This window comes from Phodopus roborovskii, unplaced genomic scaffold (assembly GCF_943737965.1).
Source record: "Phodopus roborovskii unplaced genomic scaffold, PHOROB, whole genome shotgun sequence".
Lineage (NCBI taxonomy): Eukaryota > Metazoa > Chordata > Mammalia > Rodentia > Cricetidae > Phodopus > Phodopus roborovskii.
Genome location: NW_026126638.1, coordinates 9,244,415 through 9,265,554, shown reverse-complemented (window position 1 = coordinate 9,265,554; position 21,140 = coordinate 9,244,415). Strand labels below are relative to the sequence as shown.

The following is a 21,140-nucleotide window of genomic DNA, read 5'->3' as shown; positions in this document are numbered from 1 at the left end:
AGGTTTCTATTCTTATATGGTGGTTTCCAGCCTTGGTGGGCTCTCTTCGCCGTAGTTTGGACTTGGCTTTAAGAATGGGCTAAGACGGTCACCGTAGTCCCTGTTGGCATTACCTGATTTATATTTCTGTTTATTCATGACTTGCCTGAGCAGGAACCTGCTCCCATTGGCTAATGCAGCCAGTATAAACTCAGTATGTTTTCAAGAAAACAGTGGGTGCTTATGGTACATTGACATTTTAAACTCTTGGTTTATGAATTTTTGTAACTCACTATGGACTTTAACCCAAGACAATGAACATTTATTTATTTATCATTATTACAGTGGCTACGGATCTTCACCACCCTTTTCCCAGATGGACAGAGAACATAGTTCAAAGCCAAGTGCAAAGGCCCTTTATGGTACGTATCTATATGATAGGCTGTTTTCAAGGTCGTTGTCAGGCTCAGAACCTGCTGTCCTGTTTGAAATGAAAGAGCTAGCAGGATAATGTGCACTTTAGAATCTTTACAAAACTACAGGTCTGTGCGATGTAGTGAATGATTTAAGAGGTCTATTGCTTGGTGCTGAGACCTCGGGTGAGGTTTTTCCGTTTGTTACTTGTAATATGTGTACCGACCTCTGTGGCCAATCCAGCTGTTAACTGTGGACCCATAGGTGTTGCGCCTTTCCCCTTACAGCTGTTGGATATTTGGGGTAGTAAGTCAATGTGACTACAGACCTTGATAGAATTTCTGCCTGGATTACAACTAACTAGGCAATCTCTCTAATCCTTCTGGGACTTCCGTTAACCTCTCTAGTTTGTCTTACATATGCATAATTTTAGTTTTGCGACAGAGTCTCATGTATCCCAGGTGGCTTTGACCTCTCTATATGGCCAAGAATAACCTTGAACTATTGACCCTCCTGCCCCCACCTCCTGAGTCCTACCCATTTTCAGCCATATGTCAGCATGTCCAGCTGTGTAGTGCTTGGGACTAAAGCCAGGGCTTTGTGCAAGCCAAGCAAGCACTCCTCTGACTGAGCCATATCCACAGCTCTTGCTACAACTTTTTTAATAGCTAAAAGACACTGTAAGTTTTTAAGAAGAAATCGAGGACTCTAGAGGCATATCACATGGGCATGGGAAAGTTACTTTTTACAGAGGATTTGTATGGCCTTTTATTATTGTATAGCAAATAAGATAGAAATGTGGTTAACAGCAAGGACAGTGGCAAGGATTCCCGTGTCCAAAGCAGTTCTTACATCTAGTAGCCAAATGACCTTGAGCAAATGACATCTTCCACGTGCACCTCGTTTTTCTAATCTTTATCGGGATCTTATCTGGTGATACTGTGATAAGAACTAAATGATGTACAGTAAACCGTTTCCAAAGTAGTGCAGGAACAGAAAGCACTGTAAATATTTCCTTATTTATGCCTATTGTCTTGGTTACTATGTGTTACAGAAACAAATAGCACTTTCTAAGTTTGGGAATTATTACACATTACCTAGATTTATGGCATTGGTGGTAAGATATAACCAATCCTAAAGTTTTGTGACTTGTTTTGACTTATATTCTTAATGAGTTGATTTTATAATCCAAATTATACATTCATAAAATGGACTTAAAACCATATGTAAATGTGTTTCTCAATGGCTATGATAATGTCAATAACGCTGTTTTCAATTTTGCTTGTGTCTTATTGAGACATTCTTTATTTCTTTGTTCTTTGGCTGTTTCACACATGCATATAATGCATTCTCATTACTCTTCCACACCTCTGTAATCTCCCTCATACCTCTATTAGCATCCCCCATATTCCCTTCGTGTCCCGCTATGAGGTTCATGTCTTTGGTTGTTTTGCAACCCATTTACTTTAACCAGGGCCATCTGTGTGACCACTGAATTGGAACTATCCATTGGAACATGGTGTGGTCACCAGTGGGTATGCATTGGAAAGCAGCGCCTGCACATCTTCCCAAAGTTATCAGTAGCTAACAGTTCAGCAGTGAGGACTGTGGCTCCCTGAGTCCCTCCTCCATCCATTCCCGATTGTCGACTGGCCCATTCCTGTGCAGTTGCTGTGAGTTTGTGATTGCCATGATTGTGACTGTCACAGAAGATGACATTCCCAGCCCTTTCCCGTGTTGCTCAGACAACATGTTCGTTCCTTTCCCTCTTCCATGATGTTCCCCGAGTCTTCGAGGATGAGGTATAACTATCTAAGGCCAAGTCCTTGTTCTCACCCTTATACCCATCCTTGTACTCAGCACCTTGAACAGCTGTGAGTCTCTGTTGGAAAGAGTGGTCTCTCAGATTAGTTGAGAATAACATTTGTCTACTGTAAAAACTGCATTGAGACATGCTTACCACAGCTTCCTCACCTGTGGATGTCTATAGAGGGTGCATTCAGCACATACTTATTTGGTGTATAATATATACTCAAAATAGGACCCGTAATGTCTGATCCCTAGCTCTAAGTGTCTTGTAGTGTGGAGATTGGCTTGAAGAAATTGAATAAATGTAATAGGTTTTGTAAGGATAAAACAGTTCCTTCAGCCTTTCATTTCTAGACCGATATATATTAAGTCTGTTGGTATGCTATATCTTCGTCATTATCATCTCTATTTCTATGCCTCTTGAGTCATTTCAAAGATAAATGACAGATTATCATTGCCTGTGTGAAATGTGGTGAGACAAAGTAGCAGGAGCTGTTTCCTAACATATATGACCACATATCCAAGTAGAACCAAGAGGATATGAGCAATTGAATGACTTACACACACACACACACACACACACACACACACACACACACACACGGAGGGGGGTGTTGAAAGAGAGAGAGAGAGAGAGCACAATGAGCTTGAAGCAGCTTTCAAGTCTTCAAGCAGAGAAGAGCCTAGGAGCATATGGATTCATTTCTGAATTCTATTACCACCAAATCTTCCCATACTGCCCCCTAAGTGGAAAGGGAAGGAACACTATCAAATTCTTTTTATGAAGCCAGTGTCATTCTAATAATAAAATTGGAGAAGAAATAACAAAAATAAAATCGATAAATCAATTTCCCTGATGAACATACAAAAGTTTTCAATAAAATACTTGCAAAGTAGAATTTAGCAACACGGCAAAAGGATCATAAGCCATGCCATGTTGACCTTATTTCAGGAATACAAAAAGGTTTCAACAGATGTACATCAAAGATAGCACATAAATAGATTCAGGGGGAGAAATCATGAAATTGTGTGGATAAATGCAGAATAAACCATTAGCAAAATCCACCCTCATCATTCATAGCAAGATAAGGTAAGAGAAAAAGTAAAAGGGTACCCAAGCAAAAGGGGTGTCAACAGGTGTGAGAGGAGAAGGTGAGGTGTCCTCCTATGCCGAAGAGAGCCTGAAGCCTCTAACAGAACACAGAGCAGTAGAATACAAAGCCAGTCGCTTTTCTATACATCAACAATGAGTGTGCTGAGAAATGAATTAGAGACAGTAATCCCATTCATAGTGTCTTCACAAATAAAACACCCGAGGCCCCTGAAGCAGGTGGAAGACTTCTACAGTGAGAAACACTGAAGAAGACATTAGAACAAGAAGTCTTCTCATGCTCTAGGACTGGCAGAATTACTCTTATGAACAAATCTGTGCTACCTGAAGCATCCTTGAATTCACTGCAACACCCATCAAGACTAAAATGCCATTCTTCAAAGACATGAGAAGGCTAATCCTAAAATTCATATGGATGGAGCAAGGACTCCAAGTAGCCAAAGCAATCCCGAGAAAAAGGAACAAGCTAGAGATATAGGGGTTCTTGAATTCAAATTATTCTATAGAGCCTTAGTGACAAAAACAGACATATGACCCAATGGGATAGAATAATAAAACCATAAATTAATCCCACAGAGTTACAGTCATCTGAATCTCAACAGAGATGTCCAAAATATACATTGTGGGTTAAGACAGACTCTCTAAAAAAATGTTCCTGGGAAAACTGTATATCCACATATAGAAAACTGTTGTAATAAAAGGCTAATAAAATACTAATTAAATATATAATTAAATATATTCCAGAAACATATTCACATATAGGTAGTATAAAATATAAATAAATATATCAATGAAATGTTAATTAAGGGTAAACTAAATATTCATGGGAATACATTTCAAGTCTTCTAAGATGCCAGAAAGTAGATGGACTGCAACACCAGTTGTGCTTGATGGGGTGTGATCAGCAGGGGTTTCACAGGGGACCTGAGCCTTGAAGTGTGCACTAAACAGGCAGCTGTGGCTTCTAGGCACTGTAGGGGGTGAGGATGTGGATATTGTAAAAAGCACTGTGAATCTAATGTCAGCCTATGGAGGTGGCCTCCATTCGTCTTGTTCAATGCAGGATCCCCTGTGCTTATTGATTAACACAGAGGCTAATGTATAATTTATGCTCAATAACTACTTGTAGAATGGATATTAATAATTAATGAACTGCTGGGAGCTTGGTGTTAACTGGAGGGCATAAAGTAAGGCATTCAGAAGTAAGATGGGGAAGAAATGAACACACACCATGTTAAGAAGAATGCTAAATGATTTGGGGGACAGAGATGGCTTCATGGATTCAAGCTGCCACTCTTAAGAGTAAGGATCTGAGTTTGTTTCTATGGATCCACATAGTGCCCGGAGAAAGTGGACTCCTGCAAGTTGTCCCCTGATAGTCACTTCTGCCACTCTTTTGCACACAACATTTTTTAAGTAATAAAAGATGATGTGGGCATTATTTTGCAATAACAAGCTGCCTTTGTAGTCTTTTAGTTAGGAAAGGAAGGTGCCATTTGTCTTGGGTTATACTGTAGCAGAGCCAGGTGAATGGAAAGTTAAAGTAGCAAGAATAATGTTCATACCCTGGGACTGGAGAGATGGCCGAGCAGCGGTTAAGACGTTCTCCACCCTGTCTGCTGCCTGCAGCAGTGCTGTGTCCTCCTATGCTGAAAAGAGCCTGAAGACTCCAACAGAGCACAGAGCAGTCGAATACAAAGCCAGTTGTTTTCTATACATCAACAACGAGTATGCTGAGAAATAAATTAGAAGATAGTAATCCCTTTCGTGGTGTCTTCACAAATAAAACCCTCAAGGTCCCTGAAGCTCTAGCGGAGGACCTGGGTTCACTTCCCAGGACCCACAAAGTGGTTCACTGCCATTCACAATTCCAGTTCCAAGAGATCCAATACCTTCTTCAAGCCTCTGCAGGCTGGAGGCACACATGGAGAGATGCATCATAGTTAGCTGCTTGTACCAGATGTCTACTCACACCAGACCAGCCTAACCTGGGGAACACTGCACAGCTACAGGAGGCTGGGCAGTTGGAGAGTGTCCTTCCTGCTGCCTCATTGGTCTCTTCCGGCAGCTCAGCAGGTGTCTGCTGCTTCCAGGCAGCTGGTCTGGTCTCAGAGCCCCTTGTGCTGCTTGGCTTGTCTGATTGTCTCCTTTGCAGCTCGGCCTTGCTCCCCTGAGCAGGAGGTTTAGCCTTTGTTGTTTACTTTGACAGGGAGGTGCCTAGTGATGCTAGTCAGTTTCAGGGACTTCCTGAAGCTATTTGGAATTGTTATTGGTTGAAAGTTTGTTGCTGTTGTTCCAAATGTGGCTACATGAACTGCACTGTAGTTTTACTTAGATCAAAGCATCCTCTGCAGCTGCTCTTTGTTAGGTTTTCTGCTTAATGGTCTGAGCAAAGCCTTTTCAGAGAAAGGAAAAGTAAATGTTTTCAGTCTTAGCTATGTGTCTGAATATTAATTAGCTCCTGTAAATGTTGCCATGTAGAGCCAAGTAAAAATAAGCTTTATCAATGCCCACTTACCTGAGTAGGTGCAGTTATACAAACTAAACAGTTAAATGGACCTGCAATGTAATATTTCTGGCTCAAGATGGCTATCAGTTTGTGTAAGAGCATATCAGCTCAGTGCTAAAATGATCTGCAAAGAGTTTTCTCATTGCTTATTAAATCTAATCTGTCTGAATTGTGTATTCAGTTTCACAGGATTAACGCTAATAGCTAAATAAATAAATAAAATAGTGGAACACAGCTAGTGTTACTCAGAGAAAATAAAGTTGTTCTTAGGTTTTCATGGGACCAGTATCAGCACAAGGCACCCCAAGACCAAGTTCTCAGCACAAGGAGGTTTATTTGCCCCAGAGGGACAAAGGCAGGGAATAAAAGTCAAAGACAGGAGATCAAGGGAGAGGGGGCGGGAAGGGATATTTGTGTGTGTGGGGGGGTCAGTGAACTGCCTGTGTATAAAGAGACAGATATGGCCCATGGACGAATGGCCATTTATAAAGGAAAAAGAGGAAACCCAATGTTAGGAGGAGTTGGTTTATTTTAATTGGGCATGTTGATTAGGGTGGCCAAGAGGGGGCTTTTGATTGGTGGATTTGAATACTTTGATAGCTAGACCTTGGTAGTCTGCCTCAAGAGGAGGAAGTCGCCAAATAAAGGAATAGACCTTGGTGGCTAGCTTTAGGAATGTAATCTAAAAGGCAGAGAGCTCGTCAGAGCCATGTTTGCCATGCTCAGGCTGGCGAGAGTCCCTTCAGGTATAATTTATCTCGAGATAGAGAAAGTGGGGTGTGGGGGAGGGGAGGGGAGAAAGCAGAAAGGGAAAGAGAGGCAGGTGGGTGATGGGAAGACGCTGGCTTTTGTATGGGTCGTTGAGAAACTCCAAATTCCACACCCGGATTTATTCACTTATCATTTAATGTGCTATCTGACTGTTGCTTACATTCCGACATGAGCAGCAATGTTGTCCCTCATGGAGTACACGTCTGATGAGTTGGCATTGTCATAGGTTCTGGGGTAAAAGTTCGCATCCCAGGCTCCACATCACAATGCCTGTGGGAGCTTTATAAATCCCAGTGGCCTGATGAACCCTAGACCAGCACATGGGGATCTGTAGGGTGGGGCTCATAGGGGGCTTTTAAAGCCCTCGGTCATAGGCAGCCAAGGATGAGAACCATTGTTGAGAAAGTGGTGGTTTTCCTCTTGATGGCTTCATTGCAAGCCTGCATTCGTCTTTCTCATGCTGTTCTGAGGCTTAAAGGTTTCCAGCTTAGGATCCAGAGTGCTATTTGACACTGAACATATGAGTATAGAGGCTTCTCATCAAGAGAGACACTGCCGTTGACTTCCAGGCACATCCTTTTAAATTGCCTATTAAAATGTTAATACTGAACTTGGTCTCTTGACTTTATGTCACCAGAATTCTTTTCTAAGTCATTTTTATGACATTAGTACCTTTTCAGGGTCCGTCTAAGGTACTTTTCTGTGACATAGATCTTATTTTTCGTGGAGCACGGTAGAGAAAGCAAACTAGGCATAGTAGGGATGTCAGCTCCCCTTCTGGAAGCCTGCCAGAAGGCGCAGCTGCCATCACCACCAATCATACGTTAAGTTTTCCTGGGGTTGAAATGCTGTGTGTTCTGAAATCTGGGGGATGAACTTTTACCTCTTCATAATTAAAACACAAAAGCAAAACCCCTCTGCATTGGTTTGGCCCTTTACCTGAGTTTGCCAATCATTTTATCTGGAAGACCCAGTCAAGCATTTGGATATGCTGGAGACATCATATCGTCTTGTCATCATTACCATGGCAACCGCTGCCCTATCCCCTGCTATCCACGGGTCAAATTGGAGACAGCCAGCCAGTCTCGTGTTCTGAGGCTGTGATGGAGAGTTGAGTGAGAACCTGATGAACCTGTGATTATGAAGTAGTGGTTCCTTCTAGAGTGCTCCTGTCAGATGTCTTCATGAGTTGTACGTTGTGTTTCGTGTGCTGCGGAGGGTTTCCCAGGGACAACTGTCCATGTATTAATATCTCACGTTAATCCTCAGCTAATAGAAACACCATGGGTCTCTTTGCTTCATATGTGAGGTACAGTCACAGGGGAAGAGGCGTGCTTTGAAATGCTGAGAAAAAAAATTGTAGGTGAAACCAGACCTTTCTTGTGACCACATTGTTTTGGTAGGAACAGACGGAGCGTACTTCTTCAGATCATCATCCAAACAAAAAAAGAAAGGTAGCCACAGTTGAATTTTGTGGTGTGTGTGCTTTCTTGAGTCACTTGAATGCTGCAAAAGCAAAACCAGAATAGCCCAGAACAACATGAGTAGTGATAAGAGGGACATGGAGGTTTTTCTGGGTAAATATAGATGGAAAGATTACTGCTTTCATATGTTTGCAAGTCAACCATTCATCAAGTTTTTTAAAACATTGGATTTTAATGTTTTGGGGTCTGCCTGTGAACTTTATATTTTTCACTGGGTCTCCCTTCAATTTTTACAGACCTTTTCATTATAGAGACATCTAAGAGTGGGAATAAACATGTTTAGAGTTAGAATATGCTAGCTGGTAGGAAAACTAAGACATATCTAGTGTTTGTATTTATATAGATATTTTATGTGTGACAGCATATATGTGACATATATACATATTTACATGCATACACAGATACAGACATACACACATAAACACACACACCCTAGGCAAACACTTAAGTATGCCAAAGCTTTAAGGCTTTGAGGGATTTTTTATCTCTAACTTCTTCAACCCTTTATTTTGCAGTAAAATTCTGCAAGACCCAGGCCATTAAGAATCTCACCTAAATCTAGTTTCTTAGGAACAAACTCAAAGCTGTATTTAGAGTCAGAGTCTAATCACCCACTGCTTTCCATCCAAGCAATCTGCTTTAGAAGAAATAAAACAAGTCTGAATTTCCAAATAAATTACTTGATTGGGCACTTACAAATACAAAATATTGATACTTCCTGGATTTGATTAATTTTTGGTTTTGCAGCATCTTCAAAAGGAAAGGCTTCCTCTGCCCTCTGAGTAGTTTGATGCAGCAGTTGCCAACCCAGCTGCCTCCTTTCCCTTACCAGCTTGTCTCTGCAACTCTGAGTACCTCATTTGTGTGTCCTATTGATGTGTGACCATTGTTAGTTTGTGACAATCCTCGGGATTGAATCAGTTTGGGAGTTGTGAAAGGAGATGGTCTTTGCAGTGTCTACTGAGCGTCATCTCCCTCATATAACCCAGTACCTTTGACAGGACTGATTTACAGCTGTATTTTGACCTCAGTTTATCAACAAATGAAATTTGCACCCTGTTTTTTTTTTTAAATCCTTTTCATAAACAGTAGATACCTCATTTAAAACTCCTATACATTTAAAGCCCACCCCCTTAGAACACTTACAATGTGGGACTGGAGGTGTAGCTTTGCTGTGAAGAATGTATATTGTTCTTACGAAAGACCAGAGTTCAGTTCCCAGCACCCACTCTGGACAGTTCACAGCTGCCTGGAACTTGAGCTCCAGATGATTCAGTGACTTCCTTTTGCTGTCTTTGGGCCCCTGCATTTACGGGCATATATTCTCACAAACATACCTGCATATACATATTTTTTTTAAAAAAAAAAATCTTTTTAAATCTAGGACATTTGTAATTGTAACATTTGGCACTCTGAAGATTTCAGTGGGGTCCAAGGATTCTTGTGTCTTGTTAGTCTTTCTCGTGACCTTGGGATTGTCTGTGAATAGGGAGTCTTTCCAGACACAGAGCACAATGGGGACTTGTCAGCCTCTGTGCTCACAAGTGAGGCGGACGAGCTTCAGAGGCGCCATGTGACTCCAACATATGAACTCAAGCCTATTAGTAGCTAAATAATGGCTTTTCAAAACTTCTCTTTCAGAGCAAAGGAAGTACTATGCCCGAGACAGCGTCAGCAGCGTGTCAGATGTGTCCCAGTACCGAGTGGAGGTGAGAAAAGGTGTTGCTCTTGCCAATACGGAGGATGACTCTCGAGGAGGCAGAGACGTTGGGGGGCAAAATCCGAATTGTCTTTCAGTTCATTCAGACAGGGTGTATTTTAAGTTGCATGGATCTTTCCTTTAGACTTTCTTTTTTTTCTGGCGAAACTGAGATGTTAATGGGTAAAACTGTTGTGAGAGTGCATGTTCTAGTTTCGTAATAAACACATTAAAATCACAACTGCTACTCATTGGCCGGTTCCATCCCAGTTAAAACAAAAGACAGGCTTCCACTTTATATTGAAATTAAGCTTTGGTATACTGAGTAGCTCAGCTTTATATTTTAGCTTTTATTAAACACCAGTTGCTTTTTTAGTGTGGAAGATATTTGCTCTTAATTAGCTGAACATAATGTAAGCTGGAGCGTCATTTTTAAGTTGCCGTCTCCAATTTTCTGCTAGTCTCATGCATGATGCATTAAATGGAAATCACTTTTTTTCTGTAAAGGGGCAGAAGGAGAGGGCAAACCTGTGCTGCTCAGGGGTAGGTGTTGAGGATGTACCTGCCTCTTGGAATGCTGCCATTATCCAACATTTAAATAGCTATCTGAGTAAGGGGGGGTGGGTGTCATTAGTTAAGGAGAATACTGTTATGTGGTTTTATTGCTAAGAATTTGTTTTTATACCATGCTATTGTAGCTCTATGTGACTCAGCTCCATGGAAACAGGTTTAGAGACCTTACAGGTGAAGACATCACGTTCTGTGTTCCAGTCCATCCTCTCGGTAGAGTAACTGAAGTTGTAGTGCATCCTGTTCACCCTTGGATTCGCTTCTAATTGAGTTCCACTAGGCTAATTCTTCTTCCTTCTAGAACGGATCTACAGAAGAGTGTTTATCTGCGTGTTACAGTCTCTCTTTTCTTCCTTCTTTTGCCGACCAAAAGCACTTGACCACCTTTGTGCTGGACCGGAAAGATGCTATGATAACTGTCGATGACGGAATCAGAAAGCTGAAGTTGCTGGATGCCAAGGGCAAAGTGTGGACTCAAGACATGATTCTCCAAGTAGATGACCGAGCCGTGAGCCTGATTGACTTAGAATCCAAGGCAAGTGTGTAAAGCCCCTGTTATTTAGTTCTTCAGGAATGGAGCATGCGTGGGAGTTTGACACTATCAAACATTTACTGTTTTGTTTTTAATAGAATGAATTGGAGAATTTCCCCTTAAGCACGATCCAGCATTGCCAAGCTGTGGTGCATTCCTGCAGCTACGATTCCATTCTTGCCTTGGTGTGCAAAGAACCAACCCAGAGCAAGCCGGATCTTCATCTCTTCCAGTGCGATGAGGTTAAGGTAAAAGAGTGATTTGCGCTCTCTCTCTCTCTCTCTCTCTCTCTCTCTCTCTCTCTCTGTGTGTGTGTGTGTGTGTGTGTGTGTGAGTGCAGGTACCCAGAGAGACCAGAAGAGGGTGTCAGATCGCTTGGAACTGGGATTATGAGCCTTTATGAGCTGCCTGGTGTGGGTGCTAGGTGCCACATTCCCATCCTCTGCAAGAACAGTGGGTGTTTGTAACTGTCGGGCATCGCTCCGGTCGCAGACCATCCCCCTGCCCTCTTACACAATGTTCTGCAGCTTTCAAATGACCCGTCTTGGTCATGCAGCTATTAGGTGCTAGGGTTTAAGAGTCTGCGAATGTGATAGGGAAAACAAATACTTCAGTGTCTTCCTTGAGTTTCCATTCAATTAAACAAAAGAGGAAATGTGGTTACTATTTTTAAAAAAAACTCAAGGTGTGGCATAATGGCTCCTACTTGTAATTCTACCACTCAGGAATGTGAGGCAGGAGGATTGCAGGAAATTAGAGGCTAGACTGGCCTTCGGAGTGAGGCCCTGTCTCAAAGTGTCAAACAGATGTTGTGTTGTTATCTCTATTTACAAAGTATAGGTGATGTATTAAATTACCAGGGGCTTTGCACATATAATTAAAATCTGATTGTTAAAAATCATGCTGCATAAATAGACAGTAAATAATTATGGTACAATTCTATTTTGTTCTTCACTAACCTCAGAGCTTGTATTGCTTCTGTGAGATACTTAGAATGTCCCATGGTATTGATTTAAAATTTGCCATTTAATTATATGACTTGAAAAATTGCTCAGGATTTGTAGTCCCTGAGTGCAATGAGAAATAGTTGAGCATAGTTACCAATGATAATAGGCTGGAGCCCCCAGATTCATATTTAGTGTATGCTATAATTTACAGATGATTATAATTGTGGTGCTTTATTAAACCTTAGAATATATCTTTGACATTGGGTATCTCTATTTTGTGAGTTGGTTTCTCTAAAGGAGAAAATACCCATGGTTGATTGGCACCTATCTCAATTTATTTCCTGTCACCCTGATAAAACCCTGACTGAAATCAACATACGAGAAGAAAAGGTTTTTGATTCTAGAGGGCAGGAGTCTGTCATGGTGGGTGTTTTGTTTTTGTTTTTACTTTTTATGCTCTGTGACTCTTGGGGACCCACCACCCAGCTCTCAAATAATCATACATGGAGTCTTACTTATGAACGCCTGACTTTAGCTTGGCTTATTTCCAGCCAACTTTCCTTAAGTTATTCCATCTACCTTTAGCCTCAGAGCCTTTTTCTTTTCTTCTGTATATCTTACTCTCAGTCTTACTCTGTGGCTGGCTGTGTGGCTGGGTGCCTGGCCCGTGGAGTACTCCTCTCCTGCTTCTCTTGTAGGAATTGATTGTCTCCTTTTACCGTGTGAGTTCCAGGGATGGAATTCAGGCTGTCAGGCTTAGCAACAAGTACCACTGAGCCATTTTGCTGGCCTAATTCAGAGGAGATGGGTATTTATATAATCTATCTGTGTGTGTGTGTGTGTGTGTGTGTGTGTGTGTGTCCATGCTTTTAAGTACTGTTTGAGAGCTGCTAGTTACTATCCCGAGTAAAGGTTCTGGACTTCAGGATCAGAGACTTTCCTTTTCTATTGGACTGTGATAGTGATATCTCCAAGTGGGTTTTCTAGACAATGCTCTGTTCTCGGAAAAACTCACAGCCACTTAAACGACGGAACCTAGTCACTCACTGATGTCACGCTCCCTCCACAACCCGTGCTTTCCTTGCTGACTCAAAAATGCAAGTACCCTGGTGTGTGGTGCAACTAGTTTGTGTGTGCAACATCTTGTGACAGCGCTTTTGGAATTTAAAATTTTATGGTGGAATGCTACATGGTATGTTGACCTCCTTCGGGATGGTAACATTTTTATAGAAGTTCAAAGTTAGACACCTCCAGTTTTAATCCTCTGTATAGTAGAGCCTTTAGCCTTACGTTGGACATCTTGTAACTAAAACGCTCCAAGGAAATGTCACCGGATTGGGCTCCATGGCAGTGCCAACTTGTTGTCAACATGATTCAGGCCAGGCATTTCACCTAGTTTTCCTCAGAGCATTAACTATAAACAAGGGCTGGGGAGACGGCTCAGTAGATAAGATGCTTGGCGCACAAGTCTGAGAACCAAGGCTTGCACCCCCAGAGCCTGTGTAGAGCCAGCTGTGGCAGTGTGCGTCTATCCTCACACAACTCCAGGGAGATGGGAGACACAGGCAGAGTTCCTCGAAATGAGGCCAGCTAGCCCAGCTTATGTAGTGGTGAGACCCTGCCTCAAACATGGTACAAGATGAGGAACATTGCCTCTGACTTCATCTGCACCACTTCATCTGCCTCTGACCACCTGCACATGCACACTACACACACACACACACACACACACACACACACACACACACACACACCCTCCTACCCCCCAAATAGAAAAGATGATCTTAAAGATTCCCATCAGTTCTAAATTTTTATGCTCATCAGTGCTTACTGTTGAAGAATACGTGACTCATATATCTGAGAAAAATATACATAATTACACAGAGCAAGCATGCACAAAAATAGAAGATGAATGCTTGAGCAACAACATCATATACCGTGATAATTACTGGCTACAAATAAATTTCATTACCAAGAAAAATTAACACCTTAGCTGAAAACCTAGCATGGGTTCCCAAGAAAATATAATCATTAGTCTTGTTTGAAGAATATTGGTGACAGGCACTTAGTTTTTATCATACATGGAAAAATAAAGTGGCGGTCAAAATGGATATGATCTAGAGCTGAGATTCAACCTATGAATGAAGAACTGTCTGAGCTTTCCATTGTCATCACTGTAGCAAAACACCTGAACTGAAAAACGTATAAAGAGGAAAGGTCTGTTTCCCTTGTAGTCTCTGGGGCTTCGGTCCTTGGTTATTGGGTACATTGCCTTTGGACCTGTAGTAGGAAAGTCTATGGCAGTAGGAAGTGTGTGTGTTAGAATTGCTGTTCACTTCATAGAAAGCAGGAAGTGAGAAGAGAGAGACAGGAAGTACCCTGCAATCCCAGTGTCCCACCCCAATGCCTTCTCTTCCTTCCACCACCTCCCAATTGAAGGCTGGTACCAGGCCTTCAGCGTGTGGATGCTGCAGACCCAAACCATATGAGTAGGTTTACCTTTAGTTCAGAGTGTCTGTGTAGGGCTTGCTGATTATCTCAGTGAGTTAACAGCTGCCCCTGGGGAGGGGGAAGATGGGAGGACCCACCAGCAACCCATGTGTTTACCTACGTCCTTCATTCCTAACAGAGCAGAGACAGTCACCCGTGTCCTTTGTACATTTGCCCCTTTATCCTAGGCTCTTGGACAGGAATCTTTAAGTGGCGTCCAGACTCGAGATTAACCTTAAAAATCAGTATTTGATTGTGTCATTATAAAACTCTCCACTCGAAACCAGAGTCATATTTTTAAGGCAGATGTTTTTTTAAAAAAAAAGTTACACCAATATAAATCTTTTTTTTTTTTTCTGTTTTAATCTTCATGTCAGAGCTCAGCTAAGCCTGTGGCCTTCCCATAACTCCTGTCTCTTTGCAGGCAAACTTAATTAGTGAAGATATTGAGAGTGCAGTCAGCGACAGTAAAGGCGGGAAACAGAAGAGGCGGCAGGAGGCCCTGAGGTGAGAGCATTGGAAGAGACTGCTGAATGGGAATTCGCTGCTCTGCTACCTGTTTTTCTTCTTCTTCTGAAGGTTTACAGAAATGAAGGGGTGAATCATTCTGCTTTCCAGGTTGCAGCCTTTAGTCTGAATTCATTGGCTCTCTCTGGCTTGTGTGTCCTTCCTTGTTCTCTGTCTCCCACACATGCTTCTCACACATGTGTAGAAGTCCCAGGCAGTTATAAAAGATGTATGGTGTTTTAAGGGATGACCCAGGGCCACCCCATGTATAAGCCATGTGTCCACAGGCTTTTCAAATCTCATAGAGAAAACTTCAGTGTGGTTTCCCAAGGGATTTTCATTTTTCAGTGTCCAAGGAGTTGATAAGCAGACACAGCTGAGTGGGTTGGGAATCCTTACTTCCTGGACAGTTACCCCGGAGGTTGAAGGGCAATGCCACAGAAATGGAGAGTGTAAAGTCTAATTTGGTTTTCCTTTTTAGGATGATTGCCAAAGCAGAGCCCGGCATCCCTCCTCCTCCCAGAGCCCCTGCTCCTGCACCGCCAGGGACTGTCACACAGGTGGACGTTAGAAGCCGAGTGGCAGCTTGGTCTGCCTGGGCAGCTGACCAGGGTGACTGTAAGTGTCAAGAGCTCAGCCTGCTGAGGGTCCACGCTGGGCTGTGGTGTCGTCATTCACTCTTTCAAACTCTCATGTTGATTTGTTGGTTAAAGTTAGTTTTAAGGAATTAAAATCTTAGGTGTTAGAGTCTTGACTGCCATTATGGTTATTATCCCTGAGAATTCATGCCGGTCATATAGTAGGTACTCTATTAGGATTACAGTTATTCCTTTAATACCAAGGGAGACTTTTTTATTTGACTCGCAGTGACAGACATGATAATAGACTGATACCAAAGAGTTTTTCTTTTCTAAATATTTTGCTGCAGAATCTTTCTATTCATTGGATAGCTCTTATATGTTCATAGGAAGGGAGTCGGTATAGACGGTAGAGTGGAAAAAGACCTGGCTGGCCTTGGCTACCCTTGTCATATGGGTCCTATGGCTTCGCCATTCTATTATCTTGACAGTGCTTGCAGAGACAGTTGTAGCCTGCCACTAAGTCAAACTTGCAAAATGTGTTTATATATTGTGTTTATATGTATTATGTGAGTGCAAGCATGCCACCATGTGTGTAGAGCTCAGAGGACACAGGTGGGCCTCGGTTTTTTCCTTTTATTCTGTGGGTCCTGGAGACTGAACTCAGGTCCAGAGTCACTGGCCCAAATGTAGCCTATTAATGTCATCATATATGCCGTCTGGAAACTTTAATGACTTGACACATGGTTCGTCCATTTTCCCAATTTCCAGGAGTGATCCAGCAAGTTCAAATGCATGATTTCCCTTATGCCCAGAGGGACTTCAGCTTTTTTTTAAATGTATGTGTGTGTGGTCTGTGTGCGTTTGTGCATACGTGTTTGCATGTGTGTGGACACGTGTGCATGTAAAGGTCAACGCTGGGTGCCTTGGTCTCTCCCTCCGACCCAGTGCTCACCATATCAGCCAACCTAGATAACCAGTCTGCTTCAGGACCCTCTGCTTCTGTCTGCCGTGTGCGGAGGTTGCTGTTGGCTCCAACAACAGCCCCAGATTTAAGTAAGTGTCAGGCCCTTTCACTCCGTCCTCACACCCATGTGGCAAATGCTCAACCTCCCCATTTCTCCAGTGGTACTTTTTAAATTATTTTCCCGTTATCCTACAAGCATTATAAAACTGAATAGGTGACAGCCAGCAACATAAGCCATTTGCCGAAATTAGTTACATTAGACTATGATTTTTGTTTGTTTGTTTGTTTCTTCTTTTAGCTTCTCGAGACAGGGTTACTCTGTGACTTTGGAACCTGTCCTGGAACTAGCTCTGTAAACCAGGCTGGCCTTGAACTCACGGAGGTCTTGCCTGCCTCTGCCTCCCGAGTGCTGGGATTAAAGGCATGTGCCACCAACACTTGGCTATTGAATGTTTTTACTATTTTTTTGTTTGATAGATTTCTTTGTACATTTATATAAGAAGTTTTAGTCATTTTACCCCAGTCTGCTCGCTCACCTCCCTCCTACGCTCACTGCACTGAAACCTCCTTCCCTATGTCTTTGTCTGTTTCTTGCATGTGGCCACTGGGTTTAGTTACAGTTTCTCGGATGAGCGTGGGTGGGGGCTTCCTTACTGGAGCAAAGCTCATCAGTGGCTACACCACTGGAGAAAATGACAGCCCCTCTCCCAAACACACTAGCTAGCAATAGTCACTGGAGCGGCTAGACCTCCTGAGAGCCCCCATCCACGGTGATGGATCTTGTGCGTATAAACACAACTGCCCTGAGTTCGCAAGTATGTCAACGGCGCCGTCTCCATCCTCTGGCTCGTGTGCTCTTTCTGTCCCTGTGATGATGTTTCCTGAGACTTGGAGGAACTGATACTTATGGACCATGGGGGTCCAACCCCACATCCACTTCAGGGAAATGAAGAGTAAGCCTCAGAGTAGCGGAAGAGAGTCTTGTCTCAGGGTTACTAGACTTTTCTATCTGAGGGGGAAAATAAACAAGGACACACTTTCCGCTGGTAATCTAAGGGAAAAGCAACAGCACTCAGGCTCCTCGTGCTAAGCGTCTCTTTTACTTCATTCTTTTACAGTCAATCTCTCTTCACATATGCACATTTCTCTCCTGCCCAGTACGTACTTTTATATTCAGTTACTGTTACAGATCTCCACACGGTCATAGCGATTCATCTCATTAACCCACGCTCACACAACAGCGCTTTCACACAGCTCTCTCTCACACTCGCTCTCTCTCTCTCTCTCTCTCTCTCTCACACACACACACACACACACGCACACGTCTTCTACATCATTCATTCATTCTTTATTCAGTCTCACTCACTCATTCATTCTCTCACAGCTCCCCCTCCCATCGCAGCCTTCTCTTGCACATCCCTGCCTCTGTTACCCTTTCACAGCTGCTCCTCCGCCCCTGCCTCGCCACCCCTCTCCCCTGCCTCCCCACCCCTCTCCCCTGCCTCCCCACCCCTCTCCCCTGCCTCCCCACCCCTCTCCCCTGCCTCCCCACCCCTCTCCCCTGCCTCGCCACCCCTCTCCCCTGCCTCCCCACCCCTCGCCCCTGCCTCCCCACCCCTCTCCCCTGCCTCCCCACCCCTCGCCCCTGCCTCCCCACCCCTCGCCCCTGCCTCTCCCTCTCCGCCTTCTGCCTCATCTACACTGTCTCTTCTTCTCACAGCCAAACTCCAAACAGCTGCAGGTTGTTTTTCAGGGCCCCACCCAACCTCAAAGCTTAAGCGAAGTAGTTTCTCTCAGGCTAGGAGTGTCACACCCATACGTGTGGCTCTAAGCTGGCGAGGGTTCCCAGACAGAAAATGACATTGGAAATCAAGAGTTAGCTGGACCCTGAATCTGAAACCGGGACTGTGCACAGACTAAAGTCGTTTCAAGCTCTGGCTTTGAATCAGCAAACATCACCTGGGAGAATGACCTTGTGTATTTGTCTCCAGGGGCAACCAGCCTGCTTTGAATTTGCTCTGAAGTCGAAGGTTAGCTGTCTGGGTAAAAGACTATCTTTGTGACTAAGAATTATGTCAGTCTGAGTAATGCAAAACATCCTAGTATTATTTCTTTTCATCAGTATTACACAACTTAAGCAGAAAATCATCTCTGGCCATCCACAGTTATATGTATGAAACACGGGACCCCACAGCTGTTCTTATTAGGCAGGCCTAGCAGTGGTACCTGAGAAAATTGGGGGGGGGTCCCCAGTAACAGCTGGTGAGTCGGCTTTGCCAAGCAGAACTCTCCAGCAATGTTTAGTGGGTTTTGTCACTGCTGTCCAGTCCACGGCCCTCTGCAGATACGGCCATTCCATTTAGAGCCCAGCATGTCTGCCATCACTTACTCTTAGTGCTTTGGCCACTTTCGCATTTCCTCATGAGGCGCCTCATGCTGCAGCATCTCTAATGAAGGCTTGGTACACCACTATTGGTGAGTATAAATGTGGATATTTAGGAAGCTGTTAGATAATACAACCATTTAGCAAAACAGTAGTAGTAAGCTCTACACCAGGGCCTGTAACTCCCCCAGCCATGGGCGCTTGGCCAGCCCTACAGAACCAAGCATGATTCCTGTCTGTGGAGCAGGACTCATATCCAAGCAGAAAGCAGTTGGTGGCCCCTGCAATGTCCTTGCCACTATTGCACTAAAATTGCACATTGTACCGGATGGTTATTGTAGGGCACAGATTGACAGCAGGCCAAGACTGTTGTGAACTTTTCTCCCCCAATAGCCTGCCTGGCACCTTCTGGAACTATTCATGCTACAGGTAGAGAAGAAGCTTCTGGCTTGATTTCTCCATGTATTATGACTCAGGTGTGCTGTATCTTTAATAAAAGTAGACTTTTAATCTTGTGGATCAAAACTCAAGCTGAAATAAGACCTGGATCTCTACCCACATGACCTCAAGCTTTGCCCTCATCTATAAAGTGGGCATAATAGGTTTCTGTGACTCCAAAAGCAAGTGATACTGTAATCGTACCTAGCATAGGGACATAAGCATCATTGCCAAAGTATGTTAACAACTTCTACTCTAGGAATTCATAGTTGTCTACCAGTTGTCTGTATTTAAACTGGTTTTTGAAGACTAGGGCTTATAGTAATCTGTGCTTGTTGTGGACTTAAGGTGGGTTTTGCTGGTGGTGTTTTGGTGGAAGGGGATCTGGATAGTTTGTTGTTGTGTTGTTGTTGAGTGTTTGTGTGTGTGTGTGTGTGTGTGTGTGTGTCTGTGAGAGAGAGAGAGAGAGAGAGAGAGAGAGAGAGAGAGAGAGAGAGAGGAGAAGCATCTTAAGTTAAAGAAATCCCAAATTGAGTTGTGGGAACATATATGAAACCTAATATAATTTTGCAATAAAAGAATTTATACCCAGATATTTTTGAGCTCTCATTGGATTTTGGGTAAAATATTCCTGGCATTGTCATCTGTTAAAGTTACAGAGATCAAGTTTAAATTCTAGCTTACTGCTTGTCCAAACAGAAGTCAAGACATGATATACAAAGTTCTGCTTGAGTACCAGAGAGTCTTATTGGGAGTCTCCTGAAGGGGGTTCTGCCTGTTCCCTCTGAGGGTTTGCTCAGCTCTGATTGCTGCCCCTTAGAACTAAGAGGCAGAATGACCCTGTCTGCCAAAAGTGAGTTTACCAGAGGGGTACCTGAGACCCCCGAATGTTTCCAAACTAAAGTACCTTTTGCCTACATTGTCCCCAGATGATGTTAAGGGATCTCTCAGAGGTCCCTTCTCTTCCTCATTCAAGACATAGTCTTCCTGTGTAGCCCTGAGTGTTTTGGGGGGGGGCTGTCACTATGTAGCTTAGGCTAGCCTTGAACTCATTACATCCCTGCCTCTGCTTCCAGAGCCCTGGGATGGCAGGGAAGCGCCCCTACACTTGACCCTCTTTCAAGTTCTTAATGATTATGTTTCAAGTTCAGTTCCTGCCTTGCATGGTAACACTGTATCAAGAAAGCTGAAGCCCTGTGTAAAATAGTAGCTAATCGTCAAGCTTTGCTACACATGGATTAAGGAGCTTGAATAATTATATCTAATAACTCAGTTTCATATGGCCTGGGGTTTCCTTTTTCTTTGTGCACGCGCTCCATGTCTGGGCAATGCTAGCATAGAGGAGGCATTGAAATGCCGAGTTTTCAGTATGCCTTGCCAGTTCTCTGCACTAAACCTCGTGAGTCATGATGATGTATCATGAGCTCTGTCCCAACTGCTGTGATCTATTGCTCCTATCCCAGCCATATGCCTTTGAATTTAACATACTCTGAAATACTTGCTCCAGCTGTCAAAGTTACCATAGCGCTGACTCACCTCAGGAAAGGGTCTGTGATGGAGATCTCATGGTTAAGCATACACACCTAAGTTGCCTTAGCATTCTGAATGCTTTTGAGAAGGGTGTTCTTGGTGTTGCAGATTCCTGAAGGCATTTATTTCAAGGCATGTGATTTAAGGTCAATGCATCAAATGCTGTGGGTTTTATGCTTGCTTACAAGATTTGAGAAATCATTGCACTCAGAACTGAAGAGCTTTTTTTTGTAGTCACAGGGTTGGAATGTGGAGGGACTAGCAACCCGGGCTGTGAGGATGACTCAGTGGGATAGTGCTTGCCACACTAGCATGAGGAACTGGATTCCATCTCCAGTGCTCAGGGAGGAAGGCCAGTTATAATGGCATGTGTCTGTAATCCCAGCCCCGGGACAGGGAAGACAAGAGATCCCTAAGGCTTG

The 21,140-nt window shown here is 43.4% G+C and overlaps 1 protein-coding gene across 1 annotated transcript in view; it reads left to right on the top strand.

Annotated features, from left to right (window-relative positions):
* The window catches only part of Eps8 (epidermal growth factor receptor pathway substrate 8), a 63,622-nt gene that overhangs the window by 805 nt on the left and 41,677 nt on the right, over nt 1–21,140 (top strand). The window contains exons 2-7 of the mRNA XM_051173306.1: nt 325–401; nt 9,719–9,786; nt 10,720–10,881; nt 10,977–11,126; nt 14,740–14,822; nt 15,304–15,440. Of these exons, the coding sequence (XP_051029263.1) occupies nt 325–401; nt 9,719–9,786; nt 10,720–10,881; nt 10,977–11,126; nt 14,740–14,822; nt 15,304–15,440 (677 nt within the window). The remainder of the gene's footprint in view (nt 1–324; nt 402–9,718; nt 9,787–10,719; nt 10,882–10,976; nt 11,127–14,739; nt 14,823–15,303; nt 15,441–21,140) is intronic.